This window comes from Lithobates pipiens, unplaced genomic scaffold, assembly GCF_037356315.1.
Source record: "Lithobates pipiens isolate NorthernLeopardFrog02 unplaced genomic scaffold, aLitPip1_a1.2 Scaffold_13, whole genome shotgun sequence".
In the NCBI taxonomy this organism is placed as follows: Eukaryota; Metazoa; Chordata; class Amphibia; order Anura; family Ranidae; genus Lithobates; species Lithobates pipiens.
This window is the reverse complement of record NW_027507718.1, coordinates 439,006,632-439,019,637: the sequence shown is the minus strand read 5'-3', so window position 1 is coordinate 439,019,637 and position 13,006 is coordinate 439,006,632. Positions and strand designations below refer to the sequence as shown.

The 13,006-nt window shown below is 41.2% G+C and overlaps 1 protein-coding gene across 2 annotated transcripts in view; it reads right to left on the bottom strand.

The window, feature by feature from the left end:
• Positions 1-282: 282 nt before the first annotated feature.
• The window catches only part of LGI2 (leucine rich repeat LGI family member 2), a 94,248-nt gene continuing 81,524 nt past the window's right edge, over positions 283-13,006 (bottom strand). For both annotated transcript variants that reach the window (XM_077477690.1, XM_077477691.1), the window contains 2 exons: positions 12,105-12,269; positions 283-9,899 (listed from right to left, as the gene is read on the bottom strand). In XM_077477690.1, the coding sequence (XP_077333816.1) occupies positions 9,082-9,899; positions 12,105-12,269 (983 nt within the window). In that variant the 3' untranslated portion in view covers positions 283-9,081. The remainder of the gene's footprint in view (positions 9,900-12,104; positions 12,270-13,006) is intronic.

The following is a 13,006-nucleotide window of genomic DNA, read 5'->3' as shown; positions in this document are numbered from 1 at the left end:
AGCTCAGGAGGAGCCGCTGTACTAACAATCCGATGACGGTTCTTGGTTTTGCTCCTTCGACATAAGGCTATGTACGGCCCTTTACAGTCACATATTAAGTTCAAAAAAAGGAAATATCAATATGTGCTGGGGCGAAGTCATTGTGGAAAGCAATATATGAGATAGGTACAGTAAATTGTACTGGGAAAAAACATATCATATACGTAGAAAAGAATGTAAATCCCTCATCATCACCACTTTTTTAATATTAACTGGAAAAAAAAAGAAAAAAAAGACCAATCATTACTGAACTGTGATTATTTTATTTGTACCAGTGCATAGATTCCTAACAGCATACCACTAAAAACATATTAATGTACCAAAAAGATAAATATATGTACAATCATAAAATGTTTCTATTAGGTTATATAATCTGTATTAAACTGTTGTTTTATATAAACTACATTTACATTAGTGCATTTTATAAATTGTAGCAAATCTCCTTTTTTAAAGTGGAAATCTCAGTTGTTGGCTAAAGCCCCGTACACGCGAGAGGACTTATGTCCGACAGACTTCCGAAGGAGTCCTGCCGGAGTTCTGCTGGAGTTCCGACAGAGTTCTGACGGACTTTTCGACTGAGCGGACTTGGCCACACACAATCACACCAAACTCCGACGAATTCGAACGTGATGACGTACGACTGGACTCGAATAAGGAAGTTCATAGCCAGTAGCCAATAGCTGCCCTAGCGTCGGTTTTAGTCCGTCGGAGTAGCACACACACGAGCGAATTTTTCGAAGGGACCGGGTCCGGTGGAGTTACATCGGAAAAATTTAAAGCATGTTCCATTTCTAAAGTCCGTCAGACTTTTGCGAATCAAAAGTCCGTTGCAGCCCACACACGATCGAATAGTCTGACGGAATCAGTCCGTCGGACTTTGGATGTTGAAAAGTCCGCTCGTGTGTACGCGGCATTAGAGATGTTCTTTTCTGCATAGTACATTCAGATTAAGGTTAGAATAAACTAAGAAAACACACAGTATACTCACTGCCCTATACAAGTTTCATCACATACTGGATTGTAATAAACAAGATGCATAAACAAACTATTTATGAGAATCAGTGCATTATATACAGATTTATTTTAAAAAAAGTGACATTCTGTTATTTTTTAAAGGATAATTGAAAGTTCCACCTACACAGTTACTGCCTCAAATTTTATTAAAGTGACCTTGGTTTTAAGTGAATGGACCATATATTAGGGGTTTGATTTACTAAAGGCAAATAGATTGTGCGCTTGGTAAGTGCAGTTGCACTCATTTTCCTTGGAAATGTGGTAAAGCTTCACTTTGTAAAGGATACTCAATCAGGTGCAAGGAAAACTGAAAAAAAGCATGTTTGGTTGCACATGATTGGATGATGAAAATCAACAGAGCTATACCACATTTACCAAGCTGGAGAAAATCAGTGCAACTGCACTTGCAAAGCGTGCAGTCTATGTGCCTTTAGTAAATCAGCCCTTTTGCTTTAACCTTCATAATACCATTTAATATTCCTGGCAGTAGATTTGATCATAAACATTATTCTAACGTTGTAGGTAGCTATTAACCACTTCAATACAGGGCACTTAAACACCTTCCTGCCCAGACCAATTTTGAGCTTTCAGCGCTGTCGCACTTTGAATGACAATTGCGCGGTCATGCTACACTGTACCCAAATGAAATTTTTATCATTTTTTTCCCACAAATAGAGCTTTCTTTTGGTGGTATTTGATCACCTCTACGGTTTTTATTTTTTGCGCTACAAATAAAAAAATACCGAAAATTTTGAAAAAAAAAATGTTTTTTTTTGTTTCAGTTTCAAAACTTTGTAAATAAGTATGTTTTCTCCTTCACTGATGGGCACTGATGGGGCTACACTGATGGGCACCAATGTGGCACCAATGAAGTGGCACTGATAGGCGGCACTGATGGGCGACACGGATGGGCGACACGGATGGGCGACACGGACGGACACTGATAGGTGGCACAAATTGGCACTGATAGCTGGCACGGATGGGCGGCACGGATGGGCATGGATAGGCGGCACAGGTGGGCATGGATAGGCGGCACAGGTGGGCATAGATAGGCGGCACAGGTGGGCATAGATAGGCGGCACAGGTGGGCATGGATAGGCGGCACAGGTGGGCACTCATAGGCGGCACAGGTGGGCACTCAGGCGGCACAGGTGGGCACTCAGGCGGCACAGGTGGGCACTCATAGGCGGCACAGGTGGGCACAAATAGGCGGCATCGGTGTTATAGTAATGGATGCCAATCAGTGCCAAACAATAATGCATGCCAATCAGTGATGCCCATTGTGGCCACTGATTGGCATCCATTATGGGCACTGATTGGCACCCATTGTGCTGACTGGCACCCTGGTGGTCTAGGGAGGATTATGGATTTTTATTACCTTTTCCCTGGTGGTCTAGTGGTGTCCCTGGTGGTCCAGTGTGGGCATCCTCGGGGGGGCTGTGCTGATAATCGATCAGCACAGACCCCCCCCTGTCAGAGGAGCAGCCGATCGGCTCTCCTCTACTCGCGTCTGACAGACGCGAGTGAGGGAAAGCCGATCACCGGCTCTTCCCATTTACACTGTGATCAGCCGTGATTGGACACGGCTGATCACATGGTAAAGAGTCTCCGTCGGAGACTCTTTACCGAGATCGTAGTTGCCGGGTGTCAGACTGACACCCCGCAACAACGATCGCCGCGATGCGCGCCCCCGGGGGCGCGCAGCGGCTTATTATCCTAATCACGTCATATGACGTCCGGTTAGGATAATGAAACCACTTTGCCGCCGTCAATTTGTAATAGGGCGGGCGGCAAGTGGTTAAGGAATCCTTTATACTAGCATAGAGGGTTATATACTGTGGCCATGCTGGTAAATGCTCATATGTGCAATCACCAGACTATAACTATAGCAAGTCATTAACTTGTACAGGTGGCCATGTGCAAACACCTGGAACTCCTGGATGCAGACCTTGTATGGTTTCCAACAGTTTTAACTAAGGCCCATTTAGCACTGCTCTGGGGTGCTTACCCCACAGTGCAGTGTATAAGTAGTTTTTGCGTGGGTTACCCATGCTTTCTCATAGACTTCTATTAGATTGGGCATTTTTGGTGCATTTTCTGAAAGCGCACTAAAAATGCAACATGTGGGACTTTTGGTGCACTTTCAGAAAAGGCACCAAAAACTCCTAATCTAATACCCTGTTTCCCCTAAAATAAGACCTAGCGTGATTGTCGGTGTTGGCTGCAATATAAGCCCTACTACCCAAATAAGCCCTACTCTGTTTCCTCAAAAATAAGCCCTACCCTGAAAAGAAGACCTACAAGGACTTTAACTAGGGCTTATTTGGGGGGTAGGGCTTTTATTGCAGCTATCACCGACAATCACACTAGGTCTTATTTTAGGGGAAACAGGGTAGATGTCTATGGGAAAGTGTGGGTAAACCACACAAAAACAGAACCACGAGTACACTGCACTGCACCTGGGCTGCGGGGAAACTGCACCAGGGCAGTGTGAACGTGCCCTAAGTTTAGCTAAGATTAGGCATGAGGTGCAGTTTTCTTCTGCCTATTGACCTTAGGGCTGTTCAGACTGCCAGCATGCTAAACAATCTGTTTTAGCATGCAGACAGCTGTCAGTTCCCCCTAGCATTGAGCTGTGGTGTGGGGGCTCCATGTCAGCTTTTCCTTATTATTTTAAACTTCATCTGAAATGTCGCAAAGTGACACTTCATTCATGTTTCCACACAGTAGCGCATTGTGATGACATGCATTGACTTTTTGTGCGTTGCGGCAAAATGCTACATGTCTGCATTTTAACACAGCTCGCCACACCCCCCGGCTACGTTGTAGTGTGAATGAGTTTTCTATGTACCCCCCGCGGTGACTGGCATTTATCTAGTGTGGAAAATGCCAGTCACTGCACTATGTGTGAACAAGCCCTTAATTGTACAGGACAGTTTTGCCCCAGCTTAGTACCTACAGCCAAAATTTGCCTATAAACTACAAGAATGGGTCAATTTTCTTTCCCTCTTTACAATTAAAAAGGAACTTCACTCTCCTCCCTACAATTTTTTTCCCCTGCCTACCTGATGCTGGGTTCCTGACAGTTCAGTTAGTCACCCACCCAGCACATCCAGCATTGTCCTGCTGTGATCTTCTTCTCTGCAGCCACTGCTCAGGTGCCGTGCTGCCATGTCCCCTTGTGACAACATTGGGAAGCTGCTGGCTCTCCTGGATTCAGGTTTTGCCTCCTGATAAAGTGCCACTAGGCTCCCCCCTCCTCCATTAAAGGATGGAATGACTGTAGTGCTCCCAATGCCTCCTGACATATGCACGTCACATATCCTAGGATGCACCGGGGACACTAACATCATTCGCCTAGGCCAGGGAGGAGGATAGGGGGAGAGCCAAATCTCCTCTATTAAAAAAAAAAGTAGTACATGAGAAAAATTTTTTATGGATATTAGTGTACCGGAAGGGCCAAGCGGCAAAATACATTTCTTGTCAGTGTCCAGGTGTCTTGTTCATAAAGAATCAATCTATGTGTTGCCTGACTTGCACAAATTGTGTGAATTGTTTCTTCCAGGATCTTGCAGTGGTTTGTTTAGCAGCTAATAATATAAACTATATGTAGCTAATTGAAATTGGGGTTTGGTAAGAACGGGTAGATTGAGATGTGCAAACCAGGTGTCTGTAGGGAAAGGGCAATTAAATAAAGTATGTAGACATTTGAACACTTTGGTCAAGAATATGCTTAACATTGGACAAGTCCACCAGATATGCAGTACATTTCCTTCTGCATTGCATTAGTAAGCGAGGGATGGAGGCGTGCTAATCTGGATTTAACTATGTACCACCAGGTGACAACCTTAAAGCGGTTGTAAACCTCAGACAGGAAATATGAACAAAGCAAACTCTTCTATAGTATGTCTCAATTAAGAGCACTGTGTCAAGTCTGTCTGCTGCATTGTTCCTTTGTTATCAGTATAAATCACTTCCGACAAGTTTTCCTGACGCCAAGAAAATAAAGTTTACAGAGGATCCTCAATACTGTGTATATCTGAAGAGAAATCAATCACACGCACAGGGGTTGATTTACTAAAACTAGAGAGTACAAAACCTAGTGCTGGTCTGCGCTCCCAGGTTTTAGTTTCAAAGCTTAAGGCCCCTTTCACACATGCGGACAGTATGTCCGTATTTCATCCATCCGTTTGCGGATGAAATACGGACATACATGCATCCCTATGGGATAGCGGGTGTCTGCGGATGAATATCCGCAGACACCCACTATTGTCCGCCTCCGCTATTGTCCGATTCTGCAGACGGAGGAAAATCCTATTTTTCTATCCGTCTGCAGAGCGGATCGGAGGAACACGGACAGACGGTCCGTGCTCATCCGATCCCCATAGAGGAGAGCGAAGAGCTGACAGGGCGGTCCCTGCACAGTGTGCGGTGACCGCCCTGTCCGTCGCCGGCTCAGCGGGGACAACGGAGCGATCCCCGCTGAGTGAGCGGATCATCACGGGGCGGATCATTACTGATCCGCCCCATGTGAAAGGGGCCTAACTGAAGAAGCTGAAGTTAAAAGCTGATTGGCTACCATGTACAGCTGCACCAGATTTTGCACTCTCTAGTTTTAGTAAATCAACCCCACAGTGTAGCAGCAGCCACTGAGATAAATTAAATGTGTCAGCAATTGTGAAACATTTATAATTTTTTTATTTTTTTGCAAATGTAAACATTTACCCCAAAGATGAACATACTTTATACTAGGCGTAATGGTAGAAAATCTGTCTGGTGTAACAGGCACCACTAGGTGCCTTCATGCTGCCTCACTTATCTTATCTTTAAGAGCACCCCAGAAGTACAAATACCAACGTCAACTAGGTTGACTTACCCCCTTCTCACTCCTGTGCCTCACATGTGGTCACCGATGTTGACTGTCATTGTGATGGGCCAAATTTGAGGCACAGGACACACAGGAACCAATTACTAACCTCCTAGTTGAAGCTGGTGCTCCAATATCAGAAAAGGCTGGATTGTAGTCAGTATGCTGTAGTAGATTGTAAGTCTCACCCTTTAATAATCAACAATTTTGATTTCTTAAGTCTATTTGAAAGATTCTGCACTTGTAAGCTTATTTTTGTTAGTTTATTCAGGGGTGGGTCATGCTAAAAAATGAATATTTTCTCAAATGATCAGTGTACCTGTAGAGGATACCAGATTTACATTTAACTATAGCAGGAAATGTACAAGCTATGCATTTTAACCTGCAATATTATATTTGAGAAATATAATTTCTATCTATAGTTTTCAAATATTTTAGTTCAAGTTTAGAAAAGAAAGCATACAAAAAATACAACCATAAAAATATTCCTACAAGAAAAAATGGCTATAAGTAATAGAGTATACATTGCATTGCACCTCTACCGTACAGATAAAGAGTCAGACCAACCAAATCAGATTTTTTAACATTTTTTGAAGATACTGAGGAATTAAATTGCCTACCAGTTCCCTATTTATCATGGGGACTCTGATGGTTAGTGCTCTGTAGATCCCTGTAGTTGAGTTCCCAGACTCAATATCTACTTTGGCATTTCCCCTCTCTCTGCATGTTTTAATTACATTACTTTCTGTGAAATGCATCAGGACGCATAGAGTGCCACTCTTGTAACATATGGATTAAAAGTTCATAGTGGGTTGTAAATGTTCCAAGAACTGCCACAGGGAGAACTCAACACTAAAGTCATCAAGTAATATAAGAATCCACTGGGCATCTGTGTCCATAATAGACTATCTGTAAATTAAATATTACTTTGGTTGGGTTGATCTTGTAAGCAAATTCTGGCTCTTAGGTTTTTCTTACTACAAGGGGTCTATATACAGGGGACAAAACTCCATTAGCCCATTTCAATCTAATATACAGATTATTGCTCCTTCCTGCTCCCTGTCAATAAGTGAATGACAACAATCAGCCATAATGGACAAGTCATACAATGTGAGTATATGCTAGTGTATACAGTATGTGGTCTTTGCATGACCACTGCTGCTACTATCACCAAAATGATATGAATATTCAGCCATGGAACTGAATGGTTGTATCTTTCCAATTTGGCCATAAGCAGGTATGACAAAGTTTGATAATCTTGCAAACTGTATGTCAACAGGCATGGGCAACTTAAAAGCAGCTAAAAGTTTCAGGTAATTTGCATCTTTGCATGCACAGCAAGTCCCAAATTTGGGTTTGCAAACTTATTTTAATAAAATAGCTCCAGAGTTACTGACTACTAAAGGCTCCTCTATAGCAAGTGAGTAAATATATATAATACGGAAATAGCTTATTTTGACATCTCAAAAATTATATCTGCCTATGTTTGTTAGATTGGTTCCCAAGCAGTTTCTCAGCATTGGTTACAAAATGATTGAAAATTATTAAAAATGATAAATGAACAGTGTCATGCCAATAACCAAGGTATGCTCTCAAAAATGCAGATTAGGTTTATGTACACATACAGTGCAGTAAAAAGGTATTTCCCCCCTTCTGATTTTTTTTTTTTTTGCATATTTCTCACACTTAAATGATTCAGATTATCAAACAAATATTAATATTACACAAAGATAACCCAAGTAAATCCAAGATGCAGTTTTTAATTTATTATTTCATTTATTAAGGGAAAAAAGCCGTTCAAACCTGCCTGGCCCTATGTGAAAAAGGAATTGCCCCCTCCCATGCTGAATCATGAATGAACTGTGATTAACCACAATTTTTGGGAAAAAAAAGCCACCCATAATGCCATAATCTAAGAAAATTCAAGAACAGATTAGAAACAAAGTAATGTACATGCATGGGTCTAGGAAGGGTTTAAAAGACATTTCTAAGGCTTTGGAACTCCAGTGAACCACAGGGAGAGCCATTATCCACAAATGGAGATAACTTGGAATAGTAGTGATCCTTCCCAGTAGTGGCCGGCCTACAAAAATTACTCCAAGAGCATAACAACAACTCATCAAGGAGGTCACTTGCCTCAGGTAAGATCAGTGTCCATGATTCAACAATAAGAAAAATTGCATCCATGGGAGAGTTCCAAGGACAAAGCCACTGCTCACCAAAAAGAACACATAGGCTCATCTCACATTTACCAAAAAAAAAATCTTGATTATCCCCGAGACTTTTAGGCAAATATTCTGTGGACCGAAGAGACAAAAAATTTACTTTTTGGAAGGTGTGTCCCATTGCATCTAGCATAAAACTAATACAGCATTTCATATCAAGAACATCATACCAACAGTCAGACATGGTGGTGGTAGTGTGATGGTCTGGGGCTGCTTTGCAGCTTCAGGACCTGGACAACTTAAGATAATTGATGGAACCATGAATTCTGAGCTCTACCAGAAAATCCTAAGGGAGAATGTCCTGCCCTCAGGCCTCATGCTCAAATGCACTTGGGTTATGGAGCAGGACAGTGATCCAAAACACAACAGCACGTCTACCTCAAATTGGTTCAAACAGAGCAAAATGTAGGTTTTGGAGTGGCCTAGTCAAAGCCTAGACTTAAATCCAATTGAGATGCTGTATCATGACCTTACACAGGCCGTTCATGCTGGAAACCCCTCCAATGTGTCTGAATTGAAACAATTCTGCAAAGAAGAGTGGGCCAAAATTGCTCCACAGAAAGACTCATTGCCAGTTATCGCAAATGCTTGATTGCAGTTGTTGCTGCCAAGGGTGGCACAACCAGTTTAGGTGTAGGGGGCAATTACTTGTTCACATAAAACCAGGCAGGTTTGGACAGCTTTTTTTGCCTTAATAAGTGAAACCATCATTTAAAAACTGCATTTTGTATTTACTCGGGTTATCTTTGTGTAATTATAAAATTCGTTTGATGATCTGAATCATTTAAGTGTGACAAATATGCAAAAAAATAGGAAAAGCAGAAAGGGGGCAAATACTTTTTCACAGCATTGTATGTAGCTCATACATACATCAGTGTTTTTCTGTTCCTCTTCTAGGGACATTTTGTTGAGCTAGTCTGATTGTTGATTAACATTTTACAAGCTCAGGTCAACAATGACATGTTCAAAAATCTGAGTATTCCCTTTAAAGCTGGAGGCAAATACAAAATCCCGTCGATCGGTTGATACCGCTGTGAAAGAACGAGGTGCTTGGATATAGATCTCTTTAAACTTCTCAAAAGTCTTCTTCTCAGGATCCCACTGGTAAATCTGTGAAAAAGTATAATCACTGCCCAATGCTAAGTAATGCCTATCTTTAAAATTAAAGGGTTGTAATGCCATTGCTCCACGGGATGGTAAAGCCTGAATCTCAACAAATAGCTTTCCGTTCCATCTCATGATTTTGGAGTCCCCAATAAATCTGGTCAATGCAATATAAAGTTCATCTTTCATCTTGAAGCTCTTAACTGCTAGAACGTCTTCCATATTTGGAATGTCACTATGGGGGGTGAACTTCTTTGTAATTTTGTTCCACTGCAAAATAAGAGGTACTTGAGACCGACTGGATAGCACAAGATGAGGTTTATCATCAATTTCAACTAATTCTGCATCAGTGTCTCGAAACCATTCATGGAGAGACTGATAGGAATAAAACCCTTTCCCATTCCACTTATACACTGTAGTCAGCCCAGCCTTTGAGCTGTCAGCAATTACAAAAAATGTTTCACCTTCAATTTGAAAAAGTTCAATATCATTGGGTTTGGATATACGGGAGACTTCAATGTCTTGAAACTTGGTGAACTTGGCCCAACTTTCATCATACTTGTATATATGAGAGCCACCAAACAGCTGAGCTACCACCATGAACACCTGGTCATCGATAAGTATGGCTTTGCATCCAACGATGGACTGACCTGTCCAAAAAAGATATAAGGTTACGTTTGCAAAACCATTTAGTTTGTAAGCTGGCTTTCGAACACCAAGTTTTCTTTTAGACCAAGACAATTAAAATGAGTATATAATGCAAAAAAATAATATGCAAAAGTCACCTTCTATGAAAGCTACAAATGTCTATGAATGTCTATGAATGTCAGAATGGTCAGTATAATAAATACTAAAGTATTCAATAAATAATTTTTTCAATTTTTTCTGATTACAAGGCATTCAACTACATATAAGTTTAGATACACAGTTATGTTATTGCTATGTGATCAAAAGCCAGCCTTTTCTAACGATCGACTTCTGGTGAACAGTAACAGCTACACATGGAGCGAAATTTGGCTGGTCTCTGCTGAACTTAGATCCATCTATGAACAGCTTTATATGTACTTTTTTTTTTTTTAATGGTTAATTTTCTAGCACCAAATTATCTTTAAAATACAAAATCCTCTAAAAGACAACACAAAAGAAAAGAAGATATTCCAGGGTGTTTAGTAAGATATATATTGTACAACTGGCACAAATATTTTTATTGTAAAATGACCAAAAAATAAATGAACATTCTGCCAGGATAGGAAATTTGACAAAAAGATGTTAATTGTCTGTGCTTTTATATGTCTGCGTGATTTATGTGCCTTTTTTTATGAGATTCCCCTCACATATTGTCCCAGTAATGAACATACAAATGGAAACATTTCCATTGGAACCACTGATGGCAATAAACAGAGAAGTTTTTAATTCTCCAGTCTATCTCTAAACTAACAAAAGAGTATTGGCTGGAGTTAGGCTTTAAATTAAAATAAATTATATGTATTACCTTCACTAGTAAAACGAATGATTCATTAGAATAGAACTATTGTAAATTACAAATATCTAATATACACATTAGACAGAACACCAGCGTTAAACGTGTCTAAAAAAAGTGTTAAAAAACTAAAACAATTCAGAAAAAAAATACAACTAAAATGGCATTTTAGTCAAAAGACTATGGCTAAAACTAAATTGAAATTTGACTATTGACTATTTGAATATTTGATCTAACACTGGTTATAAAACTCAACAGCTAAATATGTGTCTATAGTGCATGTTCAAACCTTAATATCATAAATTATAACATATTATTAGATTTTTTTACTCCAGGAGTATCTAATGAGAATTATAGGGAAATGCTTAATTAATAATGCATTAATATTTAACTAAACCCATTCGATTTTAGTCAACTAAAATGTTTTTAGTTGTATTAAATGTACTGGAGATTAAGTATTTTAGTCAAAAGACTATGACTAAAACTAGGTCGAAATATGACTTCAAAATTAACACTGCAGAGCACCAAGTGCTAGGTGTTGCAGATGAATTAGGCTGCTTTCACACTGCAGCGGGAGCGGCGTCGGCGGTAAAGTGCCGCTATTTTTAGCGGCGCTTTACCGTCGTTTTAGCGGCGGTGTGCGGGCGCTAGCGGGGTGGTTTTAACCCCCGCTAGCGGCCGAAAAGGGGTTAAACCCGCCCGCAAAGCGCCGCTGTAGCGGCGCTTTGCCGGCGGTATTGCCGCGGTGTCCCATTGATTTCAATGGGTAGGAGCGGTTTAGGAGCGGTGAATACACCGCTCCTTCACCGCTGCAAAGATGCGGCTAGCAGGACTTTTTTCACCGTCCTGCCAGCGCATCGCTCCAGTGTGAAAGCCCTCCGGCTTTCACACTGGAGTTAAAGGGGCCGTTTTTTTTCAGGCGTTACACAGGCGCTATTTTTAGCGCTGTAACGCCTGAATACCGCCCCAGTGTGAAAGCAGCCTTACAGTATATGAAGCTTTTAAATCCCCAGTCAACTTGAACTTGTGAAATTATATTGACTACATAATTACTTCTAACAACGATCATAATCATACTGAAATTACTCAACTTGCCCCAGAAGAGCTTTGAGCTATTGATCACTATAAAGTCTAAGCTTCAAAACTAATATTTTGTTTTGAGGTTGGCGTTGGTGGTTCAAAGTATTTTCTATTTGCTTCATCTTTCTTTATTTTGCAGGTCAAAAACATAGGTATGCACATTTCTGAATAGTCAGTGTGCTTTAATCAGCCCACCTGTGCTTTAAACCATTCTCATCCACCTAAATCTAACATGCCAGTTGAGGGATGATGTAGCCATTAGCCAGACATTAAAAGAATCAATTTATTACAGTACCTGTTATATTGTCGTAGCTTCTAAAGTTCATTTCAATGTGGTCCCACTCAAGAATCATGCAGTTCTCCATGCTTGGTTGTGCTATTGACACAAATACATCATTCTTATACTGAAATGTATCCATTGACACAGACTGATAGGCCAATATCTGGTGGACAACAAAATCTGTAAATAAAGTAAATAAAGTTGAATTATCTCTGTAAAAGTTACATGGATTTTGTAAAATGCATGCGGCAAGCCCTTTGAAAGAAAATACTTTTCCATAAAGCTTTTGGCTACTTACTAGCATTGTTGCCAAAAGTGTTGAATTGTGCAGGACAGTCCTGAAAATCTGACCTATGTCCCGCTATGTGTTGGTCCTTGGCAAAATCCCAAAAATGTACTTCTGTCCCAGGCAGTGAAAAAACACTGTAATCCCTTCCCTACCTCCTCCCCACCTCCTGGAAGTCAGGTGCTGCCTGTCCAAACGCAGATTGGTGAGTGCTGAGGAGGCATGACCAGCCAAGGGTGATCACGCTGGCTGGTGATGTCTTGAGCAGCGCAGACTATCAGTGTCAACGACTGCTGTGGGGATCCGACCGGGAGCAAGAGGAGCAGTGATGCATACTGAGAGTCTAGCCGGAGGAGGGGAGTGATCTGGAGCGAGCGGGGCAGCCAGAGGCCTGAGTTCTTAATAAAGTGGGGATGTGGTGAGGTGGAGCAGAGGACTGTGGAGAAGAGACGGAGCAGAGAGGCAAGTAGAGTGAGGGAGCGAACCAACTGACCCAGACAAACAGAACCACAGCCAGCGTCATCTATCGTCAAGCCCAGGTCAGGTAGTTTAAATGTCTGCTACAGCTTCTCATGTGATCTGGGGAGGGGCTTTGTGATTGAGTAGTCTTCCATTTTTTTTTTTGTGAGGG